Raw genomic sequence first — 13,178 nt, forward strand, 5'->3', positions numbered from 1 at the left:
CGGCTCACGTCCTGGAAGGAGACGGGCTTGTCGTGGGGTGACGAAGAAGAGGTGACCGGACTGCAAAAATGCATCCAGTCCCTGGTGAACAAGCAGCTCAAGCTTGTCAATGTAGTCCAGGTCATGCTCGTCCGCCGGATCCTTCCGTGTCAAGAACGGGACTTCAATTTGTGGGAGTTCAACCCGGCGCAGCACCGAGCTCTGAGCAGGCTCTTCGACACGACGTACGAAGATGTCTGGAGGGGGCTAACCAAAGGCGCCGAGGCTCCCACATCCGCCTCCGAAGACCACGGATTTAGCTCGTAGCGTCCTGCTGGCGAGGTAAAATATTTTCATCTTTTACAGGATGTTAAGTTTTCTTCATAGTTTGACTCTATGCGGGATCTAAACTCCCTCACCTTTGACAGGATTGGCGGGCGAAGTCCGGACTGATTAACTGTCCGGCTCCCTTGCCCGAAGACCCAGCCCCTGCTCTCCTAGTGAAGCTGCTGGTTCCAGCACCTTATGTGGTGCCGGAGAAGAAGGCCAAGAAGAAGAAGGCCACGGGGACTCGAAAGAGTTCCCGGCATATGGTGGTGTCAGACTCGTCGTCCGACGAGTCCGAGACGCACTCCTCCCGTGAAGACGAGGAGGAGGAAGAAGAGGCCTCTCCCCCTCCAACGGGGGGGAGGAAAGAAGAGGAAGGCCGCCCCAGTAGGGGAGGCTGAAGGGTCCAAGAAGAGGAAAACCGCTCCGCCGGACTACGCCCCCGACGCCGACGAGGACGAAGAGGAGTGGCCGGACAGGGCCAAGTGTCCGACGAAATCATAAGTCTTCGGATACCAGAGTAACTCATGATATTCCTTTTGTTGCGCAGCTTTCCCTAATGTCGAATATAATCAAGCAGCCCGCCCAAGGACGGGCTCGACGAGTCGTCGAGCGGCTCCTTGGATTCATCAGACGTGAATTCGGTTCCGCCCGCTACCTCCCCCTGTGCTGCGGATGACGCCGAAGTTGCATCACGACAAGCTCCGGGGCAAGAGGAGGTGGTCCAGGAGGAACCGCGAGGCGACCTCCCGGACTCCAGGAGTAAAGGGGACCAGACCCCCCAGGGCTCCAAGTCCGGCTTTAAGCCGGACACCGCGCCGGAATCATCAACGGTTCCGGACCGTGGCAGGCGAACTCCTGCCAAGAGGAGCAAGCCTATTGAGCCGGCGTCCTGCGTCCAACCGGAGGCGCCGGACAATCTGCTGGAGGTTCTTAAGGGCGCCTCCATCGACGAGGAGCACCGTACCATCATGAGTACGGTGGTCCAGAAGGTTCGGTCCGCCAAAAGCAGACTGACTGAAGCTTGTGCTAGCCTTCTAACAGGCTTCGAGGTAAGCAAAAAATATGTAAAAATATTACCGCATAGACAGTAGTCCCTAATGCTCTGTTTGGCGTTCGGAAAGAAAAGCCGAATAGAGGATCTATTAAATATCGCAGGAGTCTAACTAAAAAGGAGTCAATATACGTATGCAGGCTTCGCTGCTGGCCACCGCCGCACTGACTGCGGAGGTGGGTGCCCTGAAGCAGGGCCTCGAGGGGACCGAGCAAGAGCTCGGCCTTGCCAAACGGCAGCTCGAGGAGAAAGAAGGTAAGAGATACCTTATAGAAAAATGCCTATAAGAAGACGCAATTGCAAAAAATGACAGGAGTAAACTGCTTATTGTAGGGGCCACAACTGAGGTGGCGACCCTCAAGCAGGCGCTGTCCGAGGCCGAGAAGAAAATGGCCATGGAGCACACCGAGCGGGAGAAATTTGAGGCACAGGTCGGCGAGGTGTAGCAAGAGCTTCAGGCTCTCATGAAAAAACATGAGAGTTTGGAGCTCGACTCGAAGACGCGAGCGTCCGAGCTTGCTGCGGCCCTTAAAACTGCCCAATCTGCCAAGGCCGAAGCCCAGAAGGCCCTCCAGGAATTGGATGCGGTGAAAAAGATAGCGGCGGGTAAGGCATTCTCTATGCAAAGCAGACATATAAAAGTAAACTACTTGTTACTTACCCGAATCCGGAGCTCTCCAGGGGCATTCGCAGATCTTCCTCGCAGCGTATCCGATGCCGCCGCATTCTACCGAGCCGAGGAAGGCAGCTCGACGGAGAAGGTGTTCTGGTCTCAGTACGCTGAGGCCGGACACCCTGTGCCCTTGAGCGACCAGCTGAAGCAGCTGGTCGAGCTCCACAAGGCGGCCGAACAAGCCCTGAAGGGCTTCATAGTTCGGCTGTGGCCTGGAGAGGCCCTGCCTGGGAGCTACTTCAGACTGGTGCGGTGGCTGGTGGAGGCTTGTCCAAGGCTCGAGGTCATCAAGCGCTCCGTCTGCATCGAAGGTTCCCGTAGGGCCCTTGCCCGTGCAAAGGTGCACTGAGGTAAGCTGGACGGTGAGAAGCTTGTGAGGGATGGGCCGCCGCCGGGGAAGGAGCATCGCAAGCCTGAGAACTATTACAAGGATGTTCTGGCTGGTGCCCGCCTTATGGCGGATGAATGTACCAATGATGTAATTTTTGAATGAACTCGCTCGTGTTATCATGTGCGCTGAAAACTTGTTCATATGCGCTAAGCAATGCTTGTTAAATTTAAAATATTACTTTCTGTGCGGCCATTTATCGAAAAATTGAGAGATGGCCAGTCGTCGGCTTCTGCCCCCATGCCACTAGTGCTGGGGTGTTCGGGATAAACCTGAGCGCTCTTTTTCCCATGATTGGGTCCGTCGAGGGAGGCGCTCAGCACAACGAACAAGGCAATCGGACTATAATGCTTGAACACTCTCACTTAGCCATAGAACTCTATAATTTTAAATTTCGGCGAAGCCCTAGTATTCGGAAGACCGAGTTTGGGGCGCTATCCACGGCTTGGCCGGACAAAGCCGGTTCCTCGCTCGAAGCGGCATAAGTCTTTAAGGACTCGAAAAACCTCTCGAACAACGACCAGTCTCTCGCCACATCATGACAGTCAGTTTTAGCTTTCTCTACTGAGGTGCTCAGCCCAGCTCAACTGGGGCACAATCGCAGTAGTTCTCCTAGTGCTACCTTAGCCGATATAGTGGAACGTAAGGCACCAAAAGATAGGAGCCGGGCAAACCCAACTATTGACCCAAATCATGATTCGGAGCCGATGCATATAGTGCTATAAGTTCGGGGTGCCGCACTTGTGAAAGTGTACGGACTTCTCACGGCATATTGATGGGTACTGAAGCCCCTGGTGTATTTTTGCCGTACCAGAGTGTACGGATGCAACATGTTATTAATAAACATATATATAAAAAAGAGGATAATGCAAAAAATAGACAAAAAGCTATGCATTGTTTATAGAAAGGCTGCTATGAAAGCGGAACGATACAAATAGTGCGATAAGCAAAAGAAATTGGACTATTTAACATGTCCTGGCCAGGGGCAGGCCGCGGAATTGTATTAAAAAACAGGTATACTTCTCGCAATAGAGACCACCTGGGAGTTCCATAATGCGACGTGGCTTGTCTGCTTTCCTGGATCTTGCATCGTTTGTGCGGCAGTTGAATTGCCGAACGGGTCATCCGAAGTATGGAGTCCTGAGAGTAAGAGAAAAAAAGGAATCCGGTAGCCCTTGGTGCGGTTTAAGCCGTATCTCGGGTGTGCCGTGATAGTGCCCCTTCCCCTGTGCCCATGGTATTTCAAGAGCATAGTTATGTATGCGAAGCATTGTTTTCGCTATATTGCGAGGGCTAGGGTTGGGGCCGCATTGCTACGCTAGCTCAGAACGTGCCAGGCGGTCTTGTGGTAGGGTACTCCGGGCGCGCTTGACAGTGTCCGACTTTTTGAAGGCCGAACTGGAGAACTGCCTAGAGAGGCTGCTTTGTACTTCTGCTGCGAGCGCTGCCGTGTGCTCCTCCGTTCGGAGGGAGCATTCAGTGTTCCCATTGACCGTGATTACTCCTCTAGGGCCTGGCATCTTGAGCTTGAGGTATGCATAGTGCAGTACCGCGTTGAATTTTGCGAATGCGGTTTGCCCGAGCAGCGCGTGATAGCCACTACGGAACGGGACTATGTCGAAGATTAACTCCTCGCTTCGGAAGTTATCCGGAGATCCGAAGACCACTTCCAGTGTGACTGAGACTGTACAGTTGGCTTCTACACCTGGTATGACGCCTTTAAAGGTCGTTTTGGTGGGCTTGATCCTCGAGGGATCTATGCCCATTTTTCGCACTGTATCCTGGTAAAGCAGGTTCAGGCTGCTGCCGCCGTCCATGAGGACTCTTGTGAGATGAAATCCGTCAATGATTGGGTCTAGAACCAATGCGGCGAAGCCACCGTGACGGATTCTAGTGGGGTGGTCCCTTCGATCAAAGGTGATCAGGCAGGAGGACCATGGGTTGAACTTTGGGGCGACTGGCTCCATGGCATATACGTCCCGTAACGCACGCTTCCGCTCCCTCTTGGGGATGTGGGTTGCGTATATCATGTTCACTGTCCGCACTTGCGGGGGAAATCCCTTCTGTCCACTGTTGTTCGGCGGCCTGGGCTCCTCCTCGTTGTCGCTATGCAGCCCCTTGTCTTTGTTTTCGGCTCTCAACTTGCCTGCCTGCTTGAACACCCAACAATCCCTGTTGGTGTGATTGGCTGGCTTTTCGGGGGTGCCATGTATCTGGCACAAGCGTTCGAGTATTCAGTCCAAACTGGACAGGCCCTGAGTATTTCTTTTGAATGGCTTGTTCCGTTGACCGGATTTGTAGCCTCGGAATCCGGCATTAACTGCCGTATCCTCGTTGATGTCGTTGTTAATGCGGCGCTTTTGTTTGTTCCGACGCGACCTGTCGCTTTTGTCCTTGGTATTCGAATTACTAGGGTTCTTGGTTAAATTGTTGTTGCGAGCTAGCCAGCTGTCTTCTCCCGCGCAAAAGCGGGTCATGAGTGTCATGAGGGCTGCCATAGATTTCGGCTTTTCCTGTCCCAGGTGCCGGGCAAGCCACTCGTCACGGATATTATGCTTGAAGGCTGCTAAGGCCTCTGCGTCCGGACAATCGACTATCTGGTTTTTCTTTGTTAGGAACCGTGTCCAGAATTGCCTGGCCGATTCCTCCGGCTGCTGAATTATGTGGCTTAGGTCATCGGCGTCCGGTGGTTGCACATAAGTGCCCTGGAAGTTATCAAGGAATGCGGCTTCCAGGTCCTCCCAAGAACCGATTGAGTCTGCCGGCAAGCTGTTAAGCCAATGCCGGGCCGGTCCCTTAAGTTTGAGTGGGAGGTATTTGATGGCGTGTAGATCATCACCGCGGGCCATGTGGATATGAAGGAGATAATCCTCGATCCATACCGCAGGATCTGTTGTGCCATCGTATGATTCGATGTTTACGGGTTTGAAGCCCTCAGGGATTTTATGATCCATTACTTCATCTGTGAAGCATAGTGGGTGTGCGGCGCCTCTGTATTGGGCTATATCACGACGCAGCTCGAAGGAGCTTTGTCTGTTGAGTTCGGCCCGGCCGGATTTATTGCATCCGGACTGACGATCACCGTCACGTGCCATGGGGCGCCTGCGCGATCCGTAGATCGATCTTGTTTGCCTTGCCTTGTCCTCTAGTATGTCGCGCAGGTTGGGCGCATTTTCCCGTGCCTTAGTATGCTTGACGCGGCGTCGGGGCATGGCTTGAGTGGAGGGACAAGAGGCCTCTCTGTCGCAGCCACGAGGTGGCCGATCGGCCATGTCATGCGCTGGTGATGTAGGTGCTTCCTCCTCTAGTCGGGGTAGCAGCCTGCGCTTTGGGTAACTCTTGGAGGGGCGTTCGAGTTCATACTCTTCGACCGCAAGGACTTCAGTCCATCTGTCAGCTAGCAAATCCTGATCAGCTCTAAGCTGTTGCTACTTTTTCTTGAGGCTGCTTGCCATGGCCATAAGCCTGCGTTTAAAATGCTCTTGTTCGGCGAGATCCTCTGGCACGACGAACTTGTCGTCGTCGAGGCTTGCTTCGTCTTCGGAGGGAGGCGTATAATTATCGTCCTCAACCTCTTGGTCCGCCGCCCTCTCGTGAGGGCTGGCTTCTCTATCCTCCTATGCTGAATCTTGCTGGAGGGGGTGTTCTTCGGCGCTATCCGGAGTAGTATTATCTCCCGTGCCGGAATCACCGTTTTTGCTTTGGCGGGATTTAGAGCGGCGCCGCTGACACCGGCGCTTGGGCTGTTTCTTAGAGGTATCGTCACTTGCTGTTCCATCGCCATCTCCATCATTTGGAGTGTCCACCATATATATGTCATATGACGAGGTGGCCTTCCAGTGCCCTACAGGTGCTGGTTCTTGTTCGTCGCCTGCATCGTCGTCCATGCCGTCGATGTCTTCGGAGTTGAAGTCAAGCATGTCGGTTAAGTCGTCGACGGTGGCTATGAAGTGGGTGGTGGGTGGGTTTTGAATTTTCTCATCGTCCGTATCCCAACCTTGCTGACCGTAGTCCGGCCAGGGATCTCCTGATAAAGATAGAGACTTTAGAGAATTCAGGATGTCGCCGAAGGGCGAGTGCTGAAAGATGTCCGCGGCAGTGAACTCCATTATCGGCGCCCAATCGGATTCGATCGGCAGGGGTGCGGGGGGCTCGGAGTTCGGAGAGGAATCCGGCTCCTCGGAGTCACGGGCCATGCGGAGTGCGGGGCTAGAGTTTGGCTCGATCGCCTCTGAGATCGCAGCCCCTGAGGCAGCGCCCAACCGCTGATCCTCGATCGGCGCAGTAGGCTCTGAATCAATGGTCGGAACCGATGCGTGTGCGGCCTCCAAGGCGCTGTTCGGCGGCAGTGCTATATCATGCCCATCGAGACAGTGCGGCGCGCTTGGCTGTGGCTCGAATCCATCGAAGATCAAGTCCCCGCGGATGTCAGCCGTGTAGTTTAGGCTTCCAAACCTGACCTGATGGCCAGGGGCGTAGCTTTCGATCTGCTCAAGGTGGCCAAGCGAATTGGCCCGCGGTGCGAAGCCGCCAAAGACGAAGATCTGTCCGGGGAGAAAAGTCTCACCCTGGACTGCATCGTTGTTGATGATCGAAGGAGCCATCGGGCCTAAAAGCGATGACACAGAGGAACTCTCAATGAAAGCACCAATGTCGGTGTCAAAACCGGCGGATCTCGGGTAGGGGGTCCCGAACTGTGCGTCTAGGCCGAATGGTAACAGGAGGCAAGGAACACGATGTTTTACCCAAGTTCGGGCCCTCTTGATGGAGGTAAAACCCTACGTCCTGCTTGATTAATATTGATGATATGGGTAGTACAAGAGTAGATCTACCACGAGATCAAGGAGGCTAAACCCTAGAAGCTAGCCTATGGTATGATTGTTGTATGATGAAGTTGTCCTACGGACTAAAACCCTCCGGTTTATATAGACACCGGAGAGGGATAGGGTCACACAAAGTCGGTTACAATGGTAGGAGATCTTGAATATCCGCATCGCCAAGCTTGCCTTCCACGCCAAGGAAAGTCCCATCCGGACACGGGACGAAGTCTTCAATCTTGTATCTTCATAGTCCTGGAGTCCGGCTACCCGAACACCCCCTAATCTAGGACTCCCTCAGCCCCGCTATCGTATCACCATCACAACTTTTATCTTTACCGTTTTTCTTAGTTCGATCATTTTGATAATATCTTGATCTAGTAGAATAAAATTTAGTATGATCTAGTTGTGAGTTTTGCTTTATGATCCTTCTATGTAATCGAGTCCATGAGCTATATATAATAAAGATTAGTGTTGAGTCCAGGGCTTGATTACCATGCTATGAACTTGAGGGAATAAAATAAAATAGAAGAAATAAAGAGATCATATGGATCTTATGAGGAGTAATGAGCTCACATATAAAGAGTATGATGAATAAAAGTTGTTGAGAGTTGACAAACGTAGTTTTGGTCATCGTTGCAATTAATAGGAAGTAATAAAGAAAGAGAGGTTCACATATAAATATACTATCTTGGACATCTTTTATGATTGTGAGCACTCATTAAAGTAAGAAATGTTAAAGAGTTGACGTTGGACAAGGAAGACAATGTAATGGGTTATGTTTTCTTACATCTGAGATAAATTAGAGATACTACTTGTGCTTCCATGAGAGTCCTTCCCCTCTCATTCTATCCAATTTCTTTGCACCAAGTAGAGATACTACTTGTGCTTCCAAATGACCTTAAAACCCAGTTTTTCCATGAGAGTCCACCATATCTACCTATGGATTGAGTAAGATCCTTCAAGTAAGTTGTCATCGGTGCAAGCAATAAAAATTGCTCTCTAAATATGTATGACTTATTAATGTGGAGAAAATAAGCTTTACTAGTTGACCCGTTGCGCCAAATGGTGCTAGGCGCAGAGACCCGCTAAAGCCATGTTGTCGATGAAAATAGTTTCATTTTGCAAGAACCTATTCAATATTGGTAGTACAAAGCTCATGTGTTAAACCATGTTATATTCAAAATATGGCTATCACGGTGCGAAATTCTGAGTTTGAAAAAAAATTGTATAACATGTACAAACTAGCTAAGGAAGCATTGTTTTAGTTGAAAATATGGTTATAATGATTATATATCTAAATTTAAAAAAAAACATATCGAATAGAAAATTCATGGTTTAGTTGGTTTAGTTGTGAGAAAGCACATATGGTAGCAAATTTAACTCCTCTTAATAAAAATAGAAGAGACTTGCTGTCTACAATAAGATGTATAATAAATTTACCTCTTGCGCCACAGGTCTCATTTGAAACAAAGAGTTATTCGACAATAAATGCTTGACAAATTGGCAATAATTAGATCCTTTTAATAATACAAATTGAAAGAAACATAGCTTCAAACTATGTAATAGAGTTTTCAAAATGCGGGCATTCTCCCTATATAATTTTGCTATGTAAGTTGGAACTTAGGAATCCATGTCCCGGTTTATCCTTGATACATTGTTGGTAACTCATCTCCCAGTCTAGATCCATAACATTTTGCCCTTCACAGCCCCTTTATAGTCTTGACGTACTGGTTTTCAATGTCACGCTGGGAACACCATTCCTGATCAAATAATAGCATGCTATAGATATCGAGCAATAATATAGTGTGAATAACTTAACATGGAAATATGATAGTAAGACTAATGGAACACAAAGTATACCTCCTGCAATTTCTTCCATCTTCCTTTCCATTCTACAGGAAAAGGTTGCAACATGAGGAATAGCCTACAGAAATAGATAGTATCGAATACTGCACAAGTCAATAAAAATGTTACTGCTAGCCATAGTGCATACATTCTATCTCTTATTGTACTTTTTGCATCCTACTACGACTCAGAGCACATACATGACATATCCTGGTAATGCCAAATTGTTGTTTGCAACTTTACTGGTAAATCAATTCAGTTTACATGCAACTAATAAAAATTTCCAGGGAAATGTTGTAGTGATATCATGGTGGTGCAAGCATAGAAGTTGTTACAGAGTGGAAAGAACAGTCTAGATTTTCAGTACTGAAGTTTTCCGGCCTAGTATTGCAGAAAGCTAAAGTTTATTAAGAGCATTATCTCCCAACACACATAAGGAACCCAAAAGCTGCAAACAGTGATATGCCTAAAAAATTACAGCATATTATTAGCTGAAAGATCTAGATGTTGTGTGATATGTGACAGAATACTCATTGTATGATGTACATGAGGAGGTTTGTGAGCAAATTGACACACTGTTAAATGAGTCATAGGACAGTACTAGATAGAGCATTCACTCCTTCAAAATGTATTCAATAAACTGAAAGAGAAATGCATCATGTTACAGGTGTAGCCAAGTACAGTTGAAAGCGAACTTGATATAGCTTTGTAAAGTTGAAAGTATAAAACTTCATACAAGGTAAAGCAAGTCAAATCAGAGGGGAAAGGAGGGCAGCAACATGCACCTGGAGCAAGAGGGGGCACAATCTCGTGTTGTGGCTTTCTGAAATAGAGAACACTTTTATATCAACTAAAACAGGTTCAGGAGATGAACAATCAGATAGAGTAGCTCAAATGCATTAATAACTTCCCTTCGGCCTTGCAGACAACACTGCAAGAAGAGGCTTCGTAACTCAACCACATCATCTATACAAAGGGCAAAAAGAAAAGGAAAGTGAATTGTGTGTACGCATACACTGGAAGACACTGCAGACCAGTTCCTAATGCTTCTCTGGGTCTTATAGCCATCAGTTATTACGTGAGCAGGAGAACAGAGAAAAACAAAGTGCAGATCTTAGTCTCTAAGGCATTTCATCAATCATGTAAAGATCTAAAGATGAAGCGGTTCTGGATTTGGGTTGGGAAATTGGCTGAGCAATTATGACCAGGCTGCACCAATAAGTCCTTGCCAACATGTAAATTATCCAGTCAATAGAAATGGTATACCTTCGTAAATAACCTGTCCTATTTAAACAACTAAATTTGTAATCTGTTATTAATCCAGGACAAAGTGAGGCAAGGTCTTCAGAAACATCAAGCCGACAGTCTCAAATTGGAGGCTTGAAGTAAAAAAGGATCTTCAACTACTCTACTTCAACACAAGATCAAAGACGAGCATTCCACCTTGTTCAAGCAGGCTGTCAGATCAATTTTAAAATGATTGTCATGTTGCCCAAAACTAAAATTGGATAACAGCTCTGCCCCATTAGCTTAGATCTTTTTTCTTTTGTTTCTATGTTCTCCTTTCCCTTTGTAACATACTGTTTTTTAATGAAAATATACCATAGAAATATTGTTCTACGGTTTGCTATTCAAAAAAAGTGAAATTACCTAAAGGGCTATGTCCATCTTCTTCAGTCCTATTCACACTGAGCGGAAATAACAGAAAACTCACAAACATGACAAAAAAATAGATCTTCTTCAGTCCTATTCATATGGTTCATATGTACCAATGCATGGTTTTTGTATATAAATAGAAAATTTGAAGGCACATGTTCCAGTTTTCTTTATTTACTGGAACACCATAGAGATCACATGCCTATAGTTTGTCGTGCAAGATTCTGCAAATTAATAGCTAGAGCGGCATTTCACTACAACAATCAGTGGATAATGTATTTGACTAAAGTAGTACTATTATAGTGTCTCTATTGTATCTCAAGAATTAACTGGATGTTTGTACAACAAATACTATTCATGAGCAATTGTCACATGCAATCCAGTCCTTCATCCAGCGCAACAAGATGGATCCATATCCATAATTGGCGTTCTAATGAAGTGCGGTTTCTTTCAAAAAACTAGTCCAAGAATTGGACAAATATGCTTCTGTGTACAACAGAAAGAGTGAGCGCGGGGGGCATCGAGTTACCACGGCCTCCAAAATAGGTATAATAACCGAAACAAGCGGACAAATGCTGCTCACACCCATACACGAAATATAAGCAGGACGAGGACAAACAACACACAGCGCCCGAACATATCCGGAATATTTAAACGATCAGCACGACATACAGATATTTAAAAGATCACCAACGCAGACAACATGACACAGAAGATACTGAAAGTAAAATACGCACACATGTAGTAGAAAGGAAAGAAGAAAACCTTGATGAGTCGAATGACGCAGCGACAGAAGAGATCATACAACCTGCAAAATACACAAAAAAACAACCGGTCAGAGCACAATGACACACATGCATGCAATGAACACTCGCCGGTCACAGAAGCAACAAAACGGCCTATTTACCTGAGGCAGCAAGCAGAAGCACGTTGGGTAAGCAGCATGACGGACGAGAAGAAGAAGCGCCAGTGACAGGAGAAGTAGGCTGAACCGTAGAACAAGCATCAGCACACATACATTTCATCAAACATTCTATAGGCAAGCACAAGAGGAGTGGACTAACCTCAATGAGAAGGAGAGACGGACCCAAGGCTCGACGGAAGCGATAACAGGAAACCATACCAGATTGTGCATGAACGAAACAAAGCAAACATGCGAAATTAGCACGACGAATCCAAAGCAGCGGCAAAGAACATGCGAACCAGAGAAAGATGAACCTCAACCAGCGGCAACCATCAAGCAGAGGAGGCCCATCAGAACAAAGCATGGGGCTACCGCATCTCGTCCAACATGCGGCACGGCAAGGCAAAATATCCCAGTCCATCTCTCCTTTCCCGTCACAGTTTCATTCATCTTCTAGATGACTAACACGGTTAGCACATCAACCAAGAAAATAAGAGGAACGATGAACATCACATCACATGGAAAAAACAAGAACGATGAACATCACCTCAACAGGAGATGAGGTAGATCGATTGGGCTATTTGTCCTCAGCCGCCGGTGGCGTGGTCGGAGGGCGATTCTTCTCCTCTTCCATCTCGTTCTCCTCCCGGCCGCCAGAGGCAGCCCAGAGATCCTTGTCGACCGCACGCACGACGCGGCACAGGTCGTCGTGGCGGGAGGCGGCGGGGCCGAGGCCCTCGGCTCGGTCGCAGGAATTGCTGAAGGCGTGGAGGCAGCGGTGGAGGTCCGTGAGCACCACCGTGCACCCGAGCTCGTGGACGGCGGCGGCCGCGGCATCGACCAGAGCATCGTAGGTGCCAGTCCATCTCTCTCTCTCTCTCCAACTGCAGATGGAGGTGAGGCACGCACGATGCATCGGTCAGCCAAGCCCCACAAGCACATGCATCGGGCATCTGCAGTCCATCCTCTCTCTCCAAAGTCCAAATGCAGGCGAGAGGCAACACCGCGCACAGGAAAGGCGTACACGCGCACTAACACAGGAGTAGCAGCCGACGAGCGGGACCAGATCAGCGGTGGCCCACCCGTCATCGTGCTAGCACAAACGCGTGTGCATAATCTGGGTGCACATGCGTCGATCCACCCTCTGATGCTGACGCAGGACAAAGTAACTTCCCATGACGCACGAGCGGGAAGCGCTTGAGGAGCGTTGTGCTAGGAGCAGTTGACCGAGTTAACCAGGAAATACGCGTACACGAGAAAAACAGACCACGAAGCTGACGCACGGGACCATGCGGAAGGCAAGCCCACCTGTAGCCGCAGCACTAGCCAGCGAGGGGAAACACGGGGAGCAGCGCATAACCCGCGCCCATGACGCAGGCCTCGCGTGCACGTGGCGCGGCAGGACAGGCTGCATCGCGCACCCAACAAACTGGCACCCAGCCAATTCGATCCAGCCCGAGCCCACAGGTCACACACTGTCTAGATCTCATCACGCGGTCAAAACGGCAGAAGTCAATTCCCAGCAAAGATCC

At 48.7% G+C, this 13,178-nt stretch overlaps 1 protein-coding gene across 9 annotated transcripts; it reads right to left on the reverse strand.

Moving 5' to 3' along the window:
* Positions 1–8,655: 8,655 nt before the first annotated feature.
* On the reverse strand, positions 8,656–12,631 carry LOC123117641 (uncharacterized). 9 transcript variants are annotated; one of them, XM_044538384.1, is made up of 7 exons: positions 12,194–12,608; positions 11,807–12,096; positions 11,650–11,728; positions 11,508–11,550; positions 9,872–9,909; positions 9,102–9,190; positions 8,656–9,001 (listed from the first exon to the last, which is right to left on the reverse strand). In XM_044538384.1, exons 2-7 carry the CDS (start codon positions 12,065–12,067, stop codon positions 8,942–8,944), a joined length of 570 nt encoding a protein of 189 aa, XP_044394319.1. In that variant the 5' UTR covers positions 12,068–12,096; positions 12,194–12,608; the 3' UTR covers positions 8,656–8,941. The 9 variants fall into 9 exon arrangements, 4 of the variants coding, with proteins under 4 accessions (XP_044394319.1, XP_044394367.1, XP_044394418.1 ...); XR_006457720.1 differs by having other exon boundaries at positions 9,102–9,165; positions 9,872–10,017; positions 11,807–12,596; XR_006457678.1 differs by having other exon boundaries at positions 9,872–10,052; positions 11,807–12,594.
* Positions 12,632–13,178: the final 547 nt, after the last annotated feature.

Source organism: Triticum aestivum, chromosome 1A (assembly GCF_018294505.1).
Source record: "Triticum aestivum cultivar Chinese Spring chromosome 1A, IWGSC CS RefSeq v2.1, whole genome shotgun sequence".
NCBI lineage: Eukaryota > Viridiplantae > Streptophyta > Magnoliopsida > Poales > Poaceae > Triticum > Triticum aestivum.

Coding starts and splice junctions, on each gene's coding strand:
- LOC123117641 (XM_044538432.1), bottom strand. CDS start 12,067: ATGGACTGGGATATTTTGCCTTGCCGTGCCGCATGTTGGACGAGATGC. Junction 11,729..11,806: donor CGTCTCTCCTTCTCATTGAG/GTTAGTCCACTC, acceptor TCTACGGTTCAG/CCTACTTCTCCTGTCACTGG. Junction 11,551..11,649: donor GCTTCTGCTTGCTGCCTCAG/GTAAATAGGCCG, acceptor TGTATTTTGCAG/GTTGTATGATCTCTTCTGTC.